At 43.7% G+C, this 23,547-nt stretch overlaps 1 protein-coding gene across 3 annotated transcripts in view; it reads left to right on the forward strand.

The window, feature by feature from the left end:
* The window catches only part of USP19 (ubiquitin specific peptidase 19), a 157,312-nt gene that overhangs the window by 129,589 nt on the left and 4,176 nt on the right, over positions 1–23,547 (forward strand). For 2 of the 3 annotated variants that reach the window (XM_068252644.1, XM_068252645.1), the window contains exons 22-26: positions 91–307; positions 402–554; positions 1,787–1,950; positions 2,616–2,794; positions 6,357–6,688. In XM_068252644.1, coding sequence (XP_068108745.1) covers positions 91–307; positions 402–554; positions 1,787–1,950; positions 2,616–2,794; positions 6,357–6,584 — 941 coding nt within the window. In that variant the 3' untranslated portion in view covers positions 6,585–6,688. Of the gene's footprint in view, positions 1–90; positions 308–401; positions 555–1,786; positions 1,951–2,615; positions 2,795–6,356; positions 6,689–23,547 lie in introns of those variants that run through there. The other variant, XM_068252646.1, reaches the window with a different exon arrangement.

Here is a 23,547-nt window from a genome sequence, read left to right on the forward strand (position 1 = left end):
GTACCACATGTTGAGAACCTAGGTTCTAGACTCCCAACATTGCACATGTATTCCATGCACGGTTTTCATGGTCCCTCTTCCTGTCCATAGGTGACTCCGTCCTGGACCTGACCGATGACAGTTCTCTTGCTCTGGTCTGGAAGAACAATGAGCGCATGAAGGAGTTTGTGCTGGTGGAATCCAAAGAACTAGAATATGAGGAGGACCTATCATCTGCCAGTGAGGCTGCTAGGGTTGGCCTGTTCACCCTGGAGCAGTGTCTGAACCTCTTCACTAAACCTGAAGTCCTTGCCCCAGAGGAAGCCTGGTGAGGACATTGTGGTGTCAGTCTGTGGCTGCACTTAGGCTCTGTTTTGCAATTGCGTGTAACTCGAATGTCATTTGTATTTTTCATGACTCAGGTATTGCCCCAAGTGTAACCAGCACAGAGAAGCCTCCAAGCAGCTGATGCTTTGGAGACTCCCCAACATTCTGATCATCCAGCTGAAACGCTTCTCCTTCCGGACATTCATCTGGCGGGACAAAATAAACGATCTGGTGGACTTCCCAGTCAGGTACCTCAATAAGCAGCGGCCTTAATAAGCTTGAAATTTTGTCTTATTTTAGGCTTAAAAGTTTAATGCAAACCTGTCAGCCAGCAAATTGTGACCAAAGGAATGGAAACCACTAAAACGAGTCATCTTGTAGTGCCAGAAAGTCAGTGTCCTTTTCTCCAAAATTGTTTCTGTGTGATGGTAGTCCCCCTGCATCCTCTGCGCGAGCTGCACAGCAGGACCTGCAGATTGCTTGCTGATTGGGTCTACTCTTTTGTCATTGACCACCTCCAGTTAGCCAGTAAAGCTGGGTATGGGGAGGTTTATTCCAAAATAAGCCCCATGTAAGTCCCCCCAGTATTGATATTTAATTTTTCTTTTGAGAGCTGACCGTTCTAATGCATGACCAGTTTTAGTTCCCTTGAAGCAGTAAGAAACTTTTTGGTTGCCTGTTCTTTTTGCCTCTCACTGACCAACCTCCTCAATAATTCTCCCATTAGTTCTTGTGTACAGTGGTGCTATACATGTATTGACCATTATTAAAGATTACCTGTGGTATAAAAGACAGAGCCTGTTATGTCAGGGTCTGCCCTAACGATGCAAAGGGGGGGCTTGTCGGGCTTAATTACTTACCTGAATTCCTGAATTACTTACCTCTGCAACGCAGACAGGGCCATGATTCCAAAGCTCTTCAGGAACCTCTGCTTGCGTTCCGGCTCAGCAACCACCAATTAGGTCTCGGCTGATGAGCTGGGGAGGTCAATGGCAATGCAGATGGGGGTGGCCAGGGCCTCAGCATAAGTTTGAAAAACCCCGCCTGCATTTCTAAAGGGGGGGGGGGGGGGAGAAGGCAATTAATCCTGAGTCATTCCTGAATCATTAATATGAAGCCTGACTAGACAGGTTTTGTCTTTTATGCTGAGGATACTCTTTAATGGGGAATCGCATGTATACAATACTGAACTTTGAGGTTCTTGGGTCACAAGGAGATGAGTTTGTAGCGAATCGGATAGTTGGATATGTGCCGAGTAAGATGCTACTTCCACGTTATTTTGGGTAGTGTGCGTGCAAACTGGAATAACTCACAAACACAGTGCTGACCATTTAGCCACCACATGGTCCTCCATGTCTAGTATTTGGTGGGGAGAGTGTTCTCCTGGTCACCTTGATGGGAAAGGAAGTCTAGCACCTTATATGCTGGTGTTCATTCTGCACATTGTGTATCAAGTGTGTGATGGAGCTTCTGCTTGCAGGGGCCTGGATCTGACCACGTTCTGCATTGGCCAGAAGGAAGACCACCAGAGACCCATCTATGACCTCTATGCTGTCATTAATCATTATGGAGGCATGATTGGAGGACACTACACGGCCTACGCCAGGCTGCCCAATGATAAGAACAGCCAGAGAAGTGATGTTGGTAAGTAAAAGCATTTAACAAGGAGTCTCCATTATGGGTTGACCAAGATGAGCAGATCTCTCGCTGATAGGTGAGCAATTCTGCCCATTCTTATCCAGTGGTCGGCCACACTTTGCAGCCCGAATTGCCCAGTGAATATCTGCTTCATGTAAGGTGCAGTATATTATTGATGAATATTTATTTGCAGTGGTTGGTTTTCTGTATATTGTGGTCAAACTCATTTTTAGTAAATAAAATTTCCCCTGTTCAGGCTTTAAACCATTAGCAGCTTCAATAGAGTTTTCTCATTTGAGATAAGTGCACTGCTTTTTACCTCAGTCGGCAGAACAGAAAGCAGAAGTCCTCTGTTATTGTCTTGTACTGCCCCTAGTGACAGGTGGCCATAAATGCACATTACAGCAGTACTAATTAGAAGCAAGGAAATGTAACAAAGAATAAATAAAAAAAAATGCTAGAATAAGTTGTCCTTGAGCACTTACAAGCCTTAAATAAATTGGCTGCTAAAGGGTCACTGTAGGAAAACCGTAGGTTATGCAACATAATACCTCTAAAAGCGCTAATCCTTTACGGCTAGGTTCACGTTCGTGCAAAGCAGTTTGCACGGGATATGTAGATCTGTATGAGTCTGTCATTCTCATACACTGACCTGTGTTTTTTACCTTTAGGCTGGAGGCTATTTGACGACAGTACGGTGACCACGGTGGACGAGAGTCAAGTAGTCACACGATATGCTTATGTGTTGTTTTATCGACGGAGGAACTCTCCTGTGGAGAGGCCTGTACGGGGGCTTGCTGCGGACCGCAGGGCTGACGCTGGAGCCTCTGCAGAAGGAGCTGCCAGTCAGGTAAGAGGCAGACGGCTGATAGAAACCAAACTAGAATCTATCTGAGGCAAAACTCTGCCCTGGTTCTGATAGCACAACTTCGGACTGATGTGTCCAATGTTCACTCCTGGTCAACGAGTGAGCCCATCCAATGAATGGGATTACCTATTGATTAGAAGTAAATTCCTCAGAGATCCTATTGGAAATGGCTGATAAACAATAATTTGGTTATTGAGTGAACCAACGGGGCGGTATGTAGCAATCGGTCCTGCATATAATATACAGTGTGCGCGTTCAGCTGACCAATCCATATACAGAGGAACCTGCACTCAAAAGGGTTTTTTCTCAGTCAAGCAGGAGTTTTATGACCTATAATTACTTATCAGTGAGAGTTCACTGCAGAGAAACAGTTATTTAGCGCCCTGGATTCTCACTCCTTAGAGTAAGAGAAATGAATTTAAGTTCTAGGTAGGACTGGGACTGTAAATACACTTGGCTGTCTCATAATGTCACTTTGTAGTCTCTTTTAAGCAGTAAGCACAAGAGTAGTCCATGAACTGTGCGATGTCTTCTTCACAAGGTAACAGCCACGTGCGAATCGATCAAAGTTATCAATTTATGGCAAGTTTTGACTTTTTTGATCGCTTCTTCCAACCTCTTGTCTACCTCCCTAGGAACTTGATTTTTCAGCAATACCACTTTTATGAGTAAAACTATGACAAATGTGATCAGATTTGCTGAAACATTTTGGATCACTTAGCGCAGGACTGTACAAATTCCTACAAAGTGTAGTTTTTAATTGATTGAAATTGGGTGCTCTGTGTGGTGTCATTCAGTTGCCAAGCATTTGACCAAGCAATCATTTGTATCAGGTGCCTTTGGGAAGGAAATGGTTTAAAGGGAACTTGAAGTGAGAGGAATATGGAAGCTGACATCTCTTGTCAGCTCTGTATTTGACATTTCCTTATAATCAATGCCGGTTGCCTGACTGTCATGCTGAGCTTTAGGCTTCAGTTGCTTTTGAGTCCCACTCCTACAACAAACATGCAGCCAGTGGCGTCAGACCAGAGTCCCAGCATCTGATCTGCATGCTCGTTGTAGGCTAGTGACTTATAGTATCAGAGGCAGAGCATCAGCACAGACAAACACCCTACCTTCTCCCCTCTTTGGGGTCGGCGTCGTGTTCCTCCACTCTCCTCTACTCCTCAGTGTCATTGTCCTCTGTTCGCTGGAGCACTCCTCCCTTGCCTTGTTTATCCTTCAGGTTTCCATTCATATAGACCAGTGATGGATAACCTTGGCACTCCAGCTGTGCCAAAACTACAAATCCCATAATGCCTCTGCCTCACCGAGTTATGCTCAGAGCTGTCAGAGTATTGCAATGCCTCATGGGACTTGTAGTTCCACCACAGCTGGAGTGCCAAGGTTAACCATCACCGATATAGACCATTGTCCAATAATCTCAAGCCCGAAACATAAATTGTGCCTACCCCTTCCTCTCTCATTAAGTCACTATCTCTAGTCACGTGACGCTGGTATCAGGATTAATGGCCTAGTGACACATGGCCAATGGAAGCAACTTGGTGAGAGAAGAAAGGGGGCTCAACTCTTAGATGGACAGGCAGGATTCATGTTTGTTTCGGTTTCAATTTGGGGACCTGGTTTAAGCACGGAGAAAATGTTTTCATTTTTTTTTTTTCTCTCTTTTGAGGGCATCAAAGGTTTTTCGTTTCTGTTTGGCGATGGCGTGTGTGTGTTAATTTAAAATACGTATGTGTGTTAATTCACAATAAGTATGCATGTAGGGTTTTTTTAGTCTGTTTTATCCTGGTTGCACTTTTGAGTGACCTGGAATCGGCTGTAAGCAGCGTGGAACAAACCTATTCCGCTCTTTTCCCAGCCGGCAAATCCCAGCAGCGAGAAAACCCCAATAAAATCACATTTTTCCTCATTGCAGATTTTTCTTCATTGCATAGTATTACTCCCGAGATTTGTCCCCGTGGCATGGCAATAGTTTGACGGTTTTGAGTTTCATGATTTGTCTACTTGATCTAGATAAATCGCCCAATTTTGCATTATAATTAAAACCCTGGATCTCAAACGCTTTGACTATAAAAAATTTTTATTAAATTTTGACTTGATATGCAAGCAATGTCTTGATATACAAGCACAGAATGTATACGTGCGTCACGCCATCACAACTGAGACGATGATTTCGTCTCCCTTTCGTGATGCAGGATTGTACTTAATCTGAGTGTAGGGACTGGACAATGTCTCATTTCTGTGAAATCGGCAAAAAGTAACAGTCACTGGATAAGTTCCCTGTTAGACGCACAAAAAATGAAAAAGATTGGGTTGAGCCAACAGAAAGCAATGATTCTAGGGCTCGACCACACTCAAAAAGAAAGTAATGATTCTAAGGCCCGAACACATACAGGATGGATGTCGCCCAATGGGGATCGGCACCTGATCCCTCGAATGACATCGCTTGGCTGAGGCTTTGACTACGTGTTCTGTGCTATATGGGCGGGGAGTCGGGGGAAGGCCAACAGAGGTGCGCAGATGTGACATCACACGGCGAGTGGTGAGCATGAAGGTATCGGTCGTTGCTTGGTCGAGGTCATCCGCCTGCCAGATCACTGCCTGGGTGGTGGTCATGGGCTGCTGTACACACATCAGAGGCAGTCATTATTGGCTGCCTCAGTCGACTAAACTACTGTGTACACGGGCCTAGTTCAAGTGAAAGCCCATTCTACACAATAACACTTCTCCACACCTTTCCACCAGCAACAATTCTTTTCAAAAGTAAAGTCCTGGTTAATTTGTTTTACTGTATGTATTTTTACTTTATTCAGTATAGTGCTTTGTATTACCGTATATACTCGTGTATGGGACCAAAAACGTGTCACAAAAAGTTGTTGTCTCCCCCACCATATTTCTAACACAATGGTGGCAATTAAAAAGTCCCCCCTACACAAAAAGCTTATACTAGAGTCGGCATATATATCTAGTTTTTGGACCTTGGAGAGAATCATCTCAGTTTCCATTAATTCTTATGGGGAAATTCAATCTTATAGAAGAGTGCTTTGGATTACAAGCATGTTTCCGGAGCGAATTATGCTCGCAAACCAAGGTTCCACTGTATTTGAAAACTGCCCAACCAGCCTGTAATCTATCTCTGTTTTGTACTTTTTATGTGCTGCCAATGGAGCTTAATTCTCTATGGAAGCTTCTCACTTGATTTCATAGCTGTAGTCTCTGTTATCCGCTGAAATCCGCCTGAAGCCAGTAGGAGAATCAGTTGTTTCGTGGAGTGTTACTAGTGCCTGAGCCAGGCATTCCTTACGGAGCCCAGATCTACTGATTCTATACTGTAGCTGAACTTGGAGGTAGCAATAGAGGGAGAGAAGCAAAGTCCTATTCACTTGCACCAGACACTAGGAAAGTTCTCCTTAGAGTAAACATAAAAATCAGATGAAAGCTCCACCCTGTAGCAGCTTAGCAGTAGCTTCTGTGTAGATGTTATATGTCTAGCTTCTGTGTGCCGTCCCCCGACTCTGACACAGGTTTCCACACACCGCAGGCATCTCTGATCTGGCAGGCGATGGAGGCCGAAGAAGAGGAGCTACGCCAGCCCCTGGACCTCCGACGAAGAGCGAGAGCCACAGCTAGCCACGGTCCTGCAGACCTCCATCTCACGGAATACTCAGATGAAACCCGCATCCGTTATTTCGTGCTGGGCACCACCATGGCAGCCATTGTTGCCTTCTTCCTGAACATTTTCTATCCTTTCATGTACCAGGGGAGGTAGACGTCCGAGAGTCCTATCTGCGGACGCATATGCATTGTCTCAGGACTCGATGACTGTATGACCGTTTTTATGTAGAATGTTGGTATAAATCTGGGCTGGCAGCTCCGCCGAGAGTGGAATTGCAGCCAGAACATGTTGGCGGTTTTATTGTATACATATGTCTGACATGCTTGAAGTGGACTTTCAGCCATTTTGTTGTTTTTTAATAGAGCAGGAAAGAAACTGCCATATTTATATTGCTGTCTGTACCCTTTTCGAGCACTTCCTTCACTTCTTGTGGTGTTCTTACATACTGGAAGTGAAGGAATAAGAACACGATGGAGATTTTAGATCTTTCCCATAATACTAATAAAAATGTTTATTGGTGTGGAGATGGGGAACGTCCCTAAAACAAGAGGCAACATTTCCTAGAGTGGGACACAGACGATAAAAGCCTGACAGAATTTCTAACTAGGGATGGTCAGTGAGATACAAATATTTTCGAGTTAATGCAGCATTACAAACTTTGTGTGCAACTTGAAAACTAACCAATCAAACCATGCTGAGGTAAATTGGTCTATTTTCAGGGTAGTAACACACTAGGCAGAATCACATATGTGTTTTCCACTATGTGCTATGGGGAAAACTCATGCTATTCTGCCTAGAGTGTTCCTTCCCTCAAGCTGCATGAATTTGCATAATCCTGCATCAACTTGAAATTATTTGTATCTCGACTATCCTTATTTCTAAACATCCTGTGAGTTCTGACTCCAGCTCCAGTTTGAAGCCCAGCAACAGGAAATCATTGACTGTATGAGAAGATGCAAGCACATTTGAGATGCAAACACATTTAGGCCTCTTTTCAACGGACAGTTGAACTGTGTGCTCAGCAAGCAGTTGCCAGGCAGCAGTGAGCAGTTACCAGGCAGCAGCAAGCAGTTGTGCGTTTCACTGCCTATCAACTGCCCGTGGAAAAGAGGCCTTAGTTTTTTTACAGCTGCCTTTGTCATCTTTGGGAAAATCATCTTGTTACTAGGGTTGGTTAATAAGATGCTAATAATTCTCATTTGATAATTTAATGCAAATTTATGCAGCCTGGAAATGGACTGCTGCATTTGATCAGTTTCCATGAGTTTGCATAAAGCTTACATCAACTTAAAATGTATTTGTATCCCATTTACCATCACTAGTCACTACCTTTAAAGCCATCTTGGCTTTAAAGGACACCTGACCTGAGACAAACCCACCTGAGGTAAGTTCGTGCTTGATCATCATACATGTGTGCACTGTCCATTCCTCTCCTAATTTTCTCTGGTCCCTGTAATCACTCCTTGAAAAATCTGACTTTTGGCTAAAGTCGAATTCTCAGACCAGAAGAGAAAGGCAGACAATAAATGTGCTGTACCTGGAACATATTTTCCTATCTTCAAAACCTGGCACCACTGTAAATACTTCCATCTTCAACTCACTCCTGCATGAAAAACACAAAATCTCTCCAAAATTTGCATTCCTCTTTCTAGGTTTTGGTAGTAAATTCAAACAGGTACCATTCTCCTGACTGTGTAATAATTATTTATTAAAATGGGGAGGGGGAGGGGGGGACGACATTTATTTTTATACATTTGAATTGATGTAAAAGTCATTTGAAAAACATTTATGTCTTCTTTAAGAAGAGGGAGTGGGAGGAAGCATCACAAAGACTTCCTCTTCCTGTCTGAAAATTTGACTTTAGCCAAAAGTCAGATTTTTCAAGGAGTGATTATGGGGTTTGGGGGTGAACGAGAACAGGAACGGACAATACACAGGTATGGGGCTCCAGCATGATTATACCTCTATACATACCGCAGGTAGCTTTGTCTTGGGTTGGGTGTCCTTTAAGGGGCCGAGCATATTTGGGTGCTACTGCCAATTTCTCAGAAATACTCTATCACAGACTGATGATACACATTGCTGGAAAATGCACAGAAGCATGCAAATGTGCACCGGCCCTAATAGGAACCCTGATCCCAAAGACAGAAAATGAGACATCACCATAAAGATGTAACCTGATTTCCACCCCCAACTCCTTTCTATCAGATAAGAACGCGAGGAGCCTTCTCCCGTAAGAGGACACATCATGAATGACCCACAGAGGTGGTAATCTGGTCTCCACACTCTCCAGATGGTAATGAGAATGTTTTCCTGGGGTTGGGCGGCAATATGCTGCGGTTCTCACAGACCCTGTTTGGAGAAGGGGCAGCTGATGCGCTACAGGACAGTCTGAGAAAGTACCGTATTTATCCAGCCCAGGAGAAATAATTATATTAGATTACAAGAAATTCCAAGAACAGGCATGATTGTCTTCAGCCCCTCTACTCCTCACTAGACTAATACCAAATATTATCACACCAACACTCAACCCGCTGCTTTTAAAATATTAACATTTTCACCCCGCTTTTAAATTGGTTACATATTTTAGCAGAATAGTTGTATGGTTCTAAAACAAAGGTCTTTTCATGACCCGCTCTTGTCATATTTTTCTTTTACCACTAGGGGGCGATGGAACGTTTGTCTGGGATCTAGAACAGCAAAAGTTTATTTATTTTTGTACTGTAAATTATTTATGCAAAGTTTATATAACTGTGTAATAAATGAAATGATTTGGGGAAAGGAGGGGGGCATTGTGGCTTCAAAAATGAAGATGTTGTCAGTTCATGCAAGTTTTAAATGCAGTTTGTTTTTGTTTTGTTTTTTATCTTGAAAGTATGTCCTGTAAAAAGTTGCGGGAATGTTAGCAGTAGTGTATGGGATGTTTCAAGGGACCCTGAGAGGTATATGAAGGCTGCCATATTTATTTATTTTTAAACAATACCAGTTGCCTGGCTGTCCTTCTGATCCTCTGCCTCTAATACTATCAGCCATAGACCCTAAACAAGCATGGAGATCAGACGTTTCTGACTGACAATGCAGATTGCCTCTCTGTCCTGCTGATCATCTGCCTCTAAAGGCAGCCATACATCTAGCAGTTTTGCATAAGAGCGTTTGATCGAAAGTTGATCGACTAGTGGCCCACAGTCTGCAAGCAAATTCCTATGCAATTCTCCTTCATAGTCAGTCTAAACGATGCTGTATATCCATGCTCTGAAATTAGAAAACCATTCTGTTGATTTAAATCATGTGAATGTAAGCAGATACATGTAGGGTCAACCGATATCTTCCACCTTCTCAACTGACGAAGTTGGTCAATTTGACCTGATATCTGCCAATTTTCATTGATCTGGCAGAATGGAACACAATTCCTGATTCAAGAAGGTGATCAAATGGTTGACCATACAGCAAAATCGCTAGGTGCATGCACACCTCAATACTTTTAGCCATGGACCCTGAACAAGATCAAGTTCTCTGACTGAAGTCTGACTAGATTAGCTGCATGCTTGTTTCAGTTGTGTGACTCAGACCCCACTGATGTATGCATAATCAGCAGGACAGCCAGTCACCTGGTATTGTTTAAAAGGAAACAAATATGGCTGCCTCCATATTCTTCACTTCAGATTTCCCTTAAAGTAGACCTAAACTCATGCACAGGACACAAGGAAAACACAGTATGTGTTTAGAGATTTTAGCCTGTATAATTCCCCCTCATCTGTGACTAATCACAATTGTAATATGATCTCTCATCTGTGACAGCACAGGAATCTTGGCAGTCCTCAGCAGAGCAGCTAATTTGTAAACACAGTAGTACTGCGCAAGCCCAGAAAGCTCTCAGCTGTGAGAGCGCGCTTGGCCGGGCTTGGCATGCGCAAAGGCCAGGCTTTCGGGCCAGGGACACGAGCCACCCAGGGAGATGGCAAGGGACGAGCGGCCTTAAAGGGGCTTAAGGAAGCCCCAGGTTAATATGGAACCTGAGATGCTTCTTATCTCTGGTACAATTTAAAGAAGGTTAACATGATTGGTCCAATTTCAAACTGCATAGAATTTACAGGAAATAAGAAAGCAAGTAGAAATGATTTGCATGTCATCGACCGTCCAAGCTAATCCTGCTCACCTGACTAGAGACGTTCGCTGGTTCATTCTGCTGAAATGACAGTATTGCAGTCTCTGGTGTGGAAGCTGCTGCAGGTTAGATTTTCAGCTTCCTGTTGAGGCTCCTCCTTCCTCAGCTACAGACTCTCACCAGAATGTGCTGTCAGATAATTGCATATGCAACATATACTTAAAGTGCGACAGGACTGTGCTTGACTGCTGGAGACCTCAACACTGCCATTTCATCTACAAGAATAAAGCCGTACTGCGAAGTGGATGCAACTAGCCCTAGTCTAGTTTAGGGGGACCCAGCAGGAAACCTCATAAGTAAATTTCGCTAGCCTGATTGAGTGGATGGCGCCCTCTCAAACTGCCAGGCTTCAGATAGGTTGTAGTAAACTACGCCCACAGCATTCGGCCAATCGCAACACTTTGCGATGTGGAGAGGGTGCTGTGATTTGGCAACTGTTCCCTATGAGGTTTCCTGCTGTAGCACCTAAACTAGCGCTGTGTAACCATTATGCATGATCAATTCTTCAAATTTGATGCAAATTTATGCAGTTTGAAAATGGACCAAACCCAAGTTTAAATTGATTGGTCCTTTTTCAAGCTGTGACATTTGCATACAAATTTGCATAATTTCAGAAGTCTTTGCATCTCTTTGATCATCCCTAGTAACCATCAACGTGTCGGATGCCTGGCCCTCACTCTGCTGTGCTGGTCTGAGCAGGGTTCTCCTATAAGGTAAATCTCTCATGAAAATAACAGGTAGGCTGCTATTCCTAGCCAGTTTCCTGACTATTACATCTATCTCTAAATCTGAAGTGTGTCTACTTCCTGCTTTCATAGAAGCAGACAAAGGGTTAACATCCTGTGTTTACAAATTAGCTGCTCGGCCATGGCAGCCAGCTGACACAACAGAGATATCAAATTACAGTGGTGATTAGTCACAGGTGAGGTGGAATTAGACGGACTAAACTCTTTAAATGCATACAGAGTGCATTTCTCTGTTTTCCTTCTGTCTTGTGCAAGAGTTCAGGTCCACTTTAATCTATAGACTTGGATCCTCTCAGCTGAAACAGGTATGCAAGCCAGGTAGTATGTCCGTCCTGATTGGCGTACTTGTTCCAAGTGTATGAGAAGGGCAGGCAAGGAGCCAGCCTTTCCAGGCGAGCAGCAGAGGCGGCCTCCATCTTTCTGTTATGGCAGATGTATATTAAGGTGTAATTGCAATGGTACAAGACATTTGTCAATAGGTTTTGAATTCCCTGTTCAGCAGTAATGGAATTACATTGCATTATGGATTTTGCCTGCGTGTCTGGGTCTGAGGCTGTCGCATAGTCCAACGTTTACTTGCAGCAAGGCCGCACAGAATCCCCGTTCTGTACAGCAGCCATGTGTGCTGTAAACTCGCTAAATACAGCAGAATACACACGAAATGCTTAAAGCGGACCCAAACCAAACATTTTTTTAATTCAAAATATTTAATTTCACCTCTCTGACACATATAAAGATAAATAAACACTCATTCAAGCCTATGAGCATTTCAGTGCATGCTTTTCGCCCTTCTCTATTCATAACTAGGGTTATACAGGTGGCAGCCATTAGCAATTCCTCCTTTGCTGGACACCACCTACTCCACCAGTCTGCCGGATTCTGTTCCGACAATCTGAAAGGAAGGGAGGGGTTCCTCCAATAAATGGTAAATATTTTATATTTGTCATCATGCAGCTGAAAAAAGGCTGCTATTTATTATTATAATTTAGAAAATAGATTTTATTTCTGAAATCTTGTATTTTTAATTTGGGTCCAATTTAATTACTTGTTGGCATCCATCCACTTGGAGCTCTGCTAGTGCAGTCTGCTGCGATAGGTTTCTTTTTACAACCAGTAACTAGTGTAAAGGGGCCCATACACTCAGCCGATTTTCTGGCCGATCGATCGATCGCAAAAAAATGCCATCAGATCGAATTTCAATAGGTTTCAAACTGAAATCTATTGGAATTCTATCCTAGTAAAAAAATGTTCTAAAAACACATCAGATAGATAAGAAATCCATCTGAGCTATCTGCTGCTAATCTGACGAGTGTATGGGCACCTTGAGGGCCCATTCACACTTGAGCGGGAATCGCACGATTCCCGCTCACGGCAAACCGCTAGCGGTTCTGCGAGAACCGCTACACAATGTAGCGAATGGCAGTGTTCTCACTGCCGCGGTTGCGGTTAGCGATAACCGCAACCGCGCTGCATGCAGCGGTTTGCCGGCGACGAGCGTTCCGCGATTTGCGATCGTGATTAGCGTGCATAGCACGCTAATCGCGATCGCTCCAAAACCGCCGCAGTGTCCAGTGATTTTTCTGCGCTAATCGCGGGAAAATCACTCCCGCAAAACGCCGGCGGTAATCGCCGGCGTTCTGCGGTTCTAAGTGTGAATGGGCCCTTAGGAACTAAATAATGGCTGGAGAAAGCACATCAGAATACAGTGATACTGTACTAGGAGAGCACAGAGCAGATGGATGACGTAGTTACCCACTCTAAGCAATTAATGTGGGTTTTCAAGGTTGTAACCGGTAGCAGATCAGGTAAGTGGCTTCCGGGCTGCCTGCTGCATGCAAACAATGGAATGTGCTGCGGTTCAGCTGTCTTAAAGTGGAACTAAACTTAAAACCTCTCTACTCGTTATGGAAAACTATTCACTACAATTTATGGAAATCAAAAAAAAAAAATCTGAAGTTTTAACTTGGTTTCACTTTGCAGACAGCACTGGAAAGGGTTAAGCCTCCGAATACTGTATGGGGAGAGCTGCCTTGGCAGAGCTCCTGCAGTCGAAGCACAGCTGCTAAGAACTAATTTGACAACTTTGACCTGGCTAAACAAACCTAGAACACAGAGCAGTGAATTTCTTCAGCAACTATATGTGCATTAAAGAGTTTGCATTGTGTGCTGTGCAAGAGTTTGGGTTCGCTTTAATAAAAAAGGGGAGATTTTGAACACTTTTGTAAAAGATGTTTTCTCATTGCAGTTGCACTTTAACATTTTAAGTGCAATCACAGAAATGTACCATGGCAGATTTTGTGTTTAGGCTTAAACAGTAACTGTAATTATGAATTGAAGTCCAGTTATTTTGTATCCTGGAGACCTCCTTTATGGGAAATGGAGCTACAGACCTCAATCATGTTTTACCCAGAGTGGGTTGCTACAGCATAGCGTCATGGGGCAGTCCCTGCCAATGCAATTAGACGGCACACACAGTCTGGGCAGTAATGTGGCAAGGCGGGATTTATGCCGTTATGGTGCTTGACAGAAATTCAGGTTGGAGTGAGCATATGAGGTATCCCACAATCCATCTCTGCTGAATATGCAAATAAACTTCTGTTTTGCATAGCTCTTTAGTAAGGTGGTTGTCCTTTGTAGCCCCTTACACCCTCCTAGGAGTTCTGGTTCACCATGAGCTTGCTGAGCAATCTGTAACTATGGTGTTTGACTGATAACTGCCATAATGGTAAGAGCGTTGCCTCGCCTCCTGTCCAGCAAACACTGACACACCCCAGTACTTCCATAAACCAGGTGCAATGCCAGTGATTGGCCATCTCCTGCCATGTGATACAACAGGAACGGGTGGAGTAACACTGTTTTACTGTTAAGGTGAACTCCAGGTTATAAACCAGCTTTGTGTGCAAGAAAAGTGGTACTTTTAAGTAACTGTACTTATAAACGTATGTGCAGCTATTTGCACTTCTGGAGAAATCGGGCTTCTCTGCATCAGTTTTGTTATGCTTTAAATGAAATGGCCTATCATGAAATGTAATTGTTTATGTTTGATCTTTAATTGAGAACCTTTCATTTGTCATGTCCTGTGGTGTGGCATCTAAGCCTAACGATTGTGTCCATAGTTTCTGAATGAGCAGGTCCTTCTCACCGTAGCTTGCCTCGATTGTGTATGCAAAGCCCCCTTGTGAAGACAGCTGAACTCTCCCTCACTCGCCTTGGTCGGTTCAGGAACTCTTCCTCACTCGCCTTGGTCTGTTCAGGAACTCTTCCTCACTCGCCTTGGTCTGTTCAGGAACTCTTCCTCACTCGCCTTGGTCTGTTCAGGAACTCTCACATCATTGCATTGATGATACAAAGGCTTTGGATTTATAGCACACAATACTGAAGGAGAGTCAGGGGTGTTCTGCGGACCAGCATTTTTACATAGAACAGGGAATAGCGGAGCAGAAAAAGTATATTTCTGGCTAAAAGCAAAAATCCTTCAGCGTACAGTACTGCTGTATATAATGTAAACTAGACATGTGCTAATTGTAGCCATCCAGCGATGAAAGATGATTGGCTAAACGGGTTTCCGTTAATATGATTGGCTAGTGTTTGCAGAGTGACTCACAGCTGGCTCGGGTTGTAAGAGAAGAGTGGGAGTAGCAATGCAACTCTTTTTCTATAATACGTCTCTAAAACAACTGCCAGAAACCACGATCGATGCTCTTTCAACCAGATCTATGCAGTTTATTAACCGAAAGTCTAATGAAACATGTTTTGTGTGAGCGTTTGGGGGGGAAGTGACTGGAAGATCACTTGCAGCATAGAATTGCATTGAGCAGTACAACTGACTTGCAGTTAGACCGATACTTAGTAACTTGCTGCTGAGATCAAGAATGAATGTGCAATGATGTGGCATAGCAATTGATCATTATCCAGTGGAATTCAAATAGGATAAGGATCACCCAGCTTGGCATATCAGCCCTTAATCGACTCTGCTACGTCTAGCTTCAAGAGAACCGAAATGGAGGCTGCCATATTTATTTCCTTCTAAACAATACCAATTACCTGGCGTCTCTTTGGCTGCAATCTGCATTGTTTAAAAGGAAAAGAAAATGTCAGCCTCCATATACCTCTCACTTTAGGTTCCCTTTAAGCCAGGTAAGGTAAAGTGCAGTATGTGGCCTCATTCACACTAGAACGTTTTACTATTGATTTCAGCAGCTGTTTGAATCGCTGGCGATCGCTAGCATTTTGAAAAGCGCTACTGCAGTGTAATGTGTATGGCAGTGTTCACACGTAGCGATAGCCAGCGATTTGCTGAAATCACAAAAGCGCTACATGCAAAATTTCTGAACTATTTTGGATTGATTGCTTTTCAATGTTCTAAAAACGCAATTGTTCCAAAATTGCTTTTCTGTACGAAGAAAAATCGCTTTGCTTTTGCTTGCTAGCGTTTTGCGATTCCCAGTGTGAATGAGGCCTGTAATAAAGAAGTGCATACGTCTAAATGACTTTCCTGAACTGAGATCCACTATTAGCTGGATTGTATGGTCTGCGGTATAGAATTTTGCCATTGTTCTGCCTTATTCTTTCCAGATAGCAAGTGTTAATGACAGACTCCATAATGTGTCTTTTTCTTAGCTATGCAAAGTTTGGGTCAGATCTCAATGCCTATCCATTGTATACCCTGAACTTTGGCTATGGGCTACTTTTAATGGGTCCCAACCCTGTCCACCAACCATGCATGTTTTGTCTCTCCAGCACCTGAGTAGTGCTGTTAAAGGCCATGGTCACAACTCTATGCAAAGAGTCTCCCTGTGCAGTGTTCTCCCCAGGCTCTTTTAGCTGGGTGCTCCACCCGGCTAGTTTTGGTGAGCACCCGGCTGTCATCGGCTCACTTCCTCCTCTGCTGTAAGCAGAGTTGTGCAGAGCAGCGCCGGCCCTGCATTCTCTCATCTCACCCCATACTTTTTCATGCCACCCGGCTGGAAATAAATTCTGGGGAGAACACTGCAGTAGTGATCCATTCTTCTTGATTGCGTGGTAGCATGTTATCATGGGTGAGCTTTGTTTAGTTTGCATGACAACTGGGTGTTTAAAGCCCTCATTGGTGACTATAAGCTGGGCTCAGAGGCTTGAAAAACAGCTTGGGCAGCACAGATATGTGAAACAATGCAGTTTAGTCACTGACCTTCCTTAACATAATCCCCAGAAGGGCGAGTTACAGTGAACTTCTCTTTAGAGCTGTTTTGGCAATATGATCATTAACTGCCTGCATCTCTTAGCTATACATCTGTAGTGTGTATAGGTTTCCTGTCGATGTCGTTGGCCACCAGTATCTGAAGAAAGGCACTTCTTGAGTAGAAGGTGCCAGTTGCTGGCCTTCTGTCCTTAGGGCAGAACATTAGTAAAGTGTCCCATCGGAGGCTACCGTGTTGATTTCCATTAAGAAATGCCAGTTTCCTGACTGTCCTGCTGATGCTGTACCTCTAATACTGCCACCAAGTCAGAGATGCTCGAGTTAGACACTGTATTGTTTTCCCGGAAGAAGCGGATAAGGCCAGCAAAACATCCTTAAAGTGGACCTGAACTCTTGCACAGGACAGAAGGAAAACTGAGACATGCACCCTCTATGTATTTAGAGAGTTTAGCCTGTCTAATTCCCCTGCATTTGTGTCTTATCACAAGTTGTAATTTGATCTCTCCCCTGTGTCAAGTGACTGCCACAGCAGATAAGCATATTTGAAAGCACAGGATGTTAATATGTTTGCTTCCAAAGCAGGAAGTAGAAACAGTGCACATTTATTCCAGGATTTGTATCAGCTGTAACAGAGAAATGTTTTTCTTTATAGGTTATTATGCTGTTGCGTATCATTTAGAGCAGAGAGGAAGTTCTGATTTCAGGTCCACTTTAAAGGACACCCCGAGGACACCTTCTTCTCCTAAAAATGACTTTTTAGGATATTCCAGTTTTATTTTAGATTTAAATCTACTTTTTAAGTTTTTTTATTGTTTTTGCTCAATGACACATTCATTTAAGTATGCCAGAGCTAAAATCTATGAACTGTTGATCCTTTTTATCTCTCTCCTGCTCTCAGAAGCTATTTTCTGCTAGGAAAGTGTTTTATAGTTGTAATTTCTTATCAGTGAGGGTCAAACTGTAGTCTGATCCAGTCCTGACTCAGACAGGAACTGTCACTTACATACCTGATGATTAACTCTTTCAGGCAGAGAAAGAAAAAAAGGAACATAGCATAGTTATTTGTGCGCTTGGCACTGTACATACAGATGTCTATCTCATCATGTCACATGTCACTTCAGGTATCCTTTGTGTCCAATACATTAATAATTCTTACTATCCTGTCTCGCCTGGGTATTGGTAAGATTGTTTATTTTACACTGCTTCCAAGCTGTTCAAAAATATTGTGGGTACCTCCTCCCACCTACTCTGAAGAGAAACTTAAATCCTGGATTGAACCATCTTTCAATCAGTAGCTGATACCCCCTTTCCTGAGAAATCTTTACTTTTCTTGAATAGATCCTCAGGGTGGTCTGTGTGGCTGATATTGTAGTGAAATCCCTCCCACAGTGTGATGTCATGACCAAGATCCTGACAGTTTCCTGTCTGTGAACCTGGGTGCATTGTGGGAAATAACAGCTTTTCCAACTGCCAAGCAAGCAGTATATCCCTCTGTGCATAGAACTCTCAGTAAACGAACATTCCGTACAGATCACCTGGCAGAAAAAAAGCTGTCCGCCCCAGTGATAAATGTCACAATGTAAATCGGGCAGAGGAAAGATTTTACAATGGGCAAACACTGCCTAAATAATCTATAAATGAATATTGTAAACAATAAGCAATTTTATTCATTGTTTTCACTACAGTTCCTTATTAAGCCATAGGCCCAGAACAAGAATGCAGATCAGGCGCTTAGACGATAGTCAGACCACATGCTTGTTGCAGTTGTGTGACTCGGACACTACTGAAGTCAGAAAGATCAGCAGGATAACAGGCATTTGGTATTGTTTAAAAGGAAATGGCTATGTCATATCCTTCTGCCTATTGGGTCAGGAGCAATTGCATTGTGTTACTGAAAGGACAGTTACATGGTCTCCGCAGTTCCCATCTAAATGAAGGTATTTGGGGTCATTTTCAGTGTTGTTGGCCTAGTGGGAGTCAGAGGGGGGCATAATATTAATGAAGAATGACAGAAAGTTGGCCAAGAACTGTTATTCCAGAGCTGTGCTGTTAGCAGTTGGTCTGGAATTATTTATTGCTGTAACAGATACTCTGCAGTCTCCTATTTGCCCCATTTCTGCTGTGAACAGAAGTCCTGTCATACTGGGCCTGAGGCTACAGTGTATTAACCGCTTTCTCCGGCGCACCTCTCCATCCATTTTGCCGTGACAGGATTTATAGCTCGCTTGATTGGCAGTCTCCAGCCGTGGCATCTATAGCGTTTACAGCTTATATGCTTTCCCTGGGAATCTGCCAACATGTCTTACCGACTCCCTAAGAAGGAGAAGTAACCGCAAGGAACAAGGCTGTGATTCAATTCCTGGGGAATGTTTTTCTGCCCGATGCTGGAGGTAATATTTGGGTATTAGGAGAATGTTTGTGCAGATCCTATTCTTGCACATTTCCCTGGTGTTGTCACTGCGATCCTAACAGCCGGGTTCATTCAGATCTGATGCAACAGGTCAGGCTACCTCTATTCCTGTGGACCACCTGATCCTAAACTGGGAGTTCAAATGCAGAATCCACTTTATTTATTTCTTTTATACATTTTTTTCTTTGCTCGTACTGGTTATTATTATTTAGTATTTATATAGTGTGACATCTTCCACAGTGCTGTACAGAGTCTTGTCACTTAAAACTATAAGCAGCGATTTAAATTCAATCCAATCAGTAGCTGATACCCCCTCTCCCATGAAAAATCCTTTCCTTTTCTTGAATAGATCATCAAGGGGGTCTGGATGGCTGATTATATTGTAGTAAAACCCCTCCCACAGTGTGATGTCATGACCAGGGTCCTGACAGTTTCCTGTCTGTGAGCCTTGTTGTATTGTGGGAAATAACGACTGTGTCCAACTGCCAAGCAACCAGTCTGTGCATAAATATATAACCCTTTCAGCCTATCGCAATGTTAGGGGGGGGGGGTTGGTTATAAATAAATGGCAGTTGGTGCAGTCTAGTTTTTTTTCTTGACTGCCTGTTGTAAATATGATGACCCCCAGGCTCATTGTGGATCAAACAATGTGAACAAATTACTTGACGAATATCAATAATTTCTCTTCTCTTTTATTTTTAACAGTAGAGTATTGTACTGTTTTAGCCATAAGTGAAAGCAAGAAGTTTTGAATCAGGATGATACCATGTAAATGGTTTCTGGCCCGGTAAGCGAGTGAAGACTGAAGGGGAAGGGGGGGGTTTGGTAGAGTGGGACCAGAGGAGGGTAGGCTGCAAACTACGGCGCACAGTGGCTTAGTGGTTAGCACTCTCGCCTTGCAGCGCTGGGTCCCCGGTTCGAATCCCAGCCAGGTCACTATCTGCACGGAGTTTGTATGTTTTCCCTGTGTCTGGGTGGGTTTCCTCAGGGTACTCTGGTTTCATCCCACATCCCAAAAACATACAGATAAGTTAATTGGCTTCCCCTAAATTGACCCTAGACTGCAATACATACACTACATGATACATACCTAGACATGTGACTATGGTAGGGATTAGATTGTGAGCTCCTCTGAGGGACAGTTGGTGACAAAATATACTCTGTACAGCATTGCGTAATATGTCGGCGCTATATAAATACTTAGATATCAACTGCTTCACCACAAATCAGTTACTACTTGTGTCCTAGTGGAAGGAAAGTAGGAATCCATTTAATAATGGACATATTTTCAAGCTGCATTTGCATAATCTTGTATCAATTTTGGAATCATTTGCTGTCCCTGCTCATAAGTTCATATTCTTTAGGTTTGCTTTAACTGCAAGGATTTTTATGGGACTTTTTTTTAAATCTACTCATCCATGAGATCCTGGAAATCACTTTTAATCGTTTCCAGTCCGTTTTCACGATCACCCTCGCAAAAGGTTCTGTAAATTTTCACGGGTCTGGTGGCCCGATTCCTGGCCTCCCCTGAGTACCACCCCATGTGTCTGTCAATACCGCAGGCCGGGAGTAGCGCCCACCGAATCAAATACTTTTGACTAAGATTTCCCAGCATGTCCGATTGATGCTTTTGACCGATTTTGGCCTAAATCACCCATCGGGGGGGGGGGGGGGGGGGGCGTGTTGCGGTGGTGATTTTCATCTGATTCGATAGTTATTGAATTGAGTGGGTGATTGGCCCGTAAAATTGCTTATGTATGGCCACCTTTGCTTCTTCCCCATGTGCTGTGGTAACGTGGGTGATCAAGGGAGTGCTGCCTGTTAAGATCAGCGTTGCGTGAACGTACTCTGTGTAAAGTGCAGGAAAGTGAGGAGTGTTCCCTTTAAGTGAAAATCACCCGTTTTCTGATCGTTTTACGCAGTAAGCTGACTTTGATCTTCTCATTCCTTCTCTTTAAATACTTGGATTTGCCGTGCGGTAATCCACTGAAATCCCCTGTGAATGCACTAAGTATTTTATGAATATTAGGAAGACAAATACGGCATGAGTGTTACGGTACTCTGGATCGGTTTTATGCGTTCCCAAGCGTATTTACATCTCCACCCCCAGGCACGTAGGCTCTCCTTGTCTCGTGGAAACGCTTCTTGATAATCTGATGTCAGATATATCAAGTATTTGGCCAGGAGCCCCTCTACCAGCTGTCTCTTGCGGGGGCAGGCTTCCAGAGCTGCAGGCTTGTATTTTCAGGCCGCTCTTGAAGTCTGAACAGCATTCTGATGCTGAGCCAATCGCCGGAGAAGCCCCTCCCATGGCATGCAATAAGTTTCAGCGGGACTTCGTCAGGTCATACAACTAGATTTTGAAAACAGAATTATTATTGTTTTATTTAGGTACTGAAGCCCGGTTCGAGTGGCAAGCACTGTAACTTGCAAAACTGAAATCTGAAGGATTTGCAATGTTTTATTTTTATCCGAACTGATCTTTAAAATTAGTGTCCACAATTTAAACAATCCTGTAAACTGTATCGGAGTATATTTTAAAGTAAGCCAAACCTATATTTAAAAAGAAAAAAAATCATCTGTTATGTCTGAGTGGCGTTTCAGAAAGCTAAGGGGCGGGGTTATCTGATGACCTCACACACTGGTCAGTGCACAATCCTGCTCAGGGCATACATATGATTTAGCCGCTGGGTGATTTGGGCGCAGGGTAAAGCCGATATATGGCTCACCCTGCTCCTGCAAAAGTCCCGGGGGCGTTAATTACAATTCTCCCTCCAGGTCGCCATGGATAGTGGGGTAAAGATGTAATTTGGGTTCCAACTATTGCTGGCGGCTGAATTAGTGTTTTTATAGTAATTTGTGCTCAGTCTTCTGACGGCGCTGACATTACGGAGTGCCACTATATCCGTAATTCCTATTACAGCCTATGGTGGCGCCGATTGCGCCCAAATCTCCAGCGCTGTTTTGACAGTGCTCCTGCAAAGGAGCAATGTCTTAACCTGTACACACAGTAGATTTTGGATCCAGCATGTGTATGTAGTTATATAGGGCCCTTTCACACAGAAACCATTGTGTTGTGTAGCAACGGGCAATTGCAACACAATGCAGTGATATTCCTATGGGGCCTTCACAGTGAGCTGCAGGTTCCGACGCAGTAACATACAGCTTGTGTGCGTTTGCAGTGGGAGTGAGGCATATATCATTGCACTGTATGGTCAAAACACTACTGCATGGTGCAACTCTTTGGCCACATTTTGATATGATCGCTGTGCAGCATACTCAGGTAAGTATCTGGCTTTTAAAAAAAAACAAAAACGATTCCAAAGGAGAGGGAAGGCTCTGGGTCCTAATTAGCCTTCACTCTCCTCTCATGGTCTCCGTTCCAGCGCTGGCTCCCCCATAGCAGTATTCAACCAATTTGGTTAAATACCGCTGTCTCCGCCACCGAAGGGGGCTTTGGAAGTCTTCAGGAGCCTGAGTGCTCCTGAAAAAGACGGGCCGCTCCATACTGCGCACGTGCGAGTGCCCTCTCTTTCGCACTCGTGCTTGACTATGGACCTGCCTGTCTTTGGGAGTACTCTGCTCACGAAGACTTACAAAGTCCCCCGCGGTGGGGAATTCAAACAGGGGATCCTGCGCTGCACCAAGGGCACTAGGAGAGGATCCAGGGGGGGCTCTATAGGACCCAGTAAGCACAGCTCACACTGTGCAAGAGCAGCAGTGTATGTAGTATGGATGTGCTGTCCCTTGTGTTGGTCAGTTGACGTGTCTGCAGCAGTGTATTTTGCCTTTCTATGGCAACGCATGCGCTGTCAAAAAAAAAAAAATGTATGTCCAGTTTGTGGAGAGACCTGGGTGCAATGGACTCAGACTTGTGTGGGTGAACCCATAGGAAATTATATGCCTGTTAGTTCAGTATGGCAGCGCTCGTGCACGGAGGGGAGCAGGAAGTGCTCGTGCACGGAGGGGAGCAGGAAGTGCTCGTGCACGGAGGGGAGCAGGAAGTGCTCGTGCACGGAGGGGAGCACAGCCGTGAACTAAAAGAGGGTATCGTTTAGTGCCGGGCATGGGAATCCTCTGAAAGATCCTCTTCTTAAGTAAGTATGTTACTTTTTAGGGGGTGGGGTGCCTCGCATCAAGTTTGTATTGCTGTAAAATAAGCAGGTCATTGACCATTGCATGTCCTTGACCATTGCTACTCTTTAGCATTGCAACTCCTGTGGAATGGTTGCCATTCTGTCTTAAGTAGATGACCTGCTTTTTTTTTTTTTTTTCGTACACCCATCATGCTTTTGGACCAGAGCCTTGAAGGGTTAACGGATTTATATGGTGCGTAAGGCCCAGCATTGTTGCTAAATAGCATTTGCAATAATCTCATTAATCCCCGCGGGCATTAAGATCTGTGCAATAGTTATTTGTGTATTTTTGTACTACTTAAAGCGCTCCATTTCTCAATGACTTAAAACCTCTGTAACTTTAATAATTGTCAGATATTTTATACTTTGCAGATATTTTGTATGAGAACTTTATTTAAACAACTCCTTCTGTAAAGTTAAATGTTCCTTTGTTTGGAATGTCTAAGCTGAATAAAGTTGCTTTTAAAAAGTCAGAATGTT

Source organism: Hyperolius riggenbachi, chromosome 9 (assembly GCF_040937935.1).
Source record: "Hyperolius riggenbachi isolate aHypRig1 chromosome 9, aHypRig1.pri, whole genome shotgun sequence".
In the NCBI taxonomy this organism is placed as follows: Eukaryota; Metazoa; Chordata; class Amphibia; order Anura; family Hyperoliidae; genus Hyperolius; species Hyperolius riggenbachi.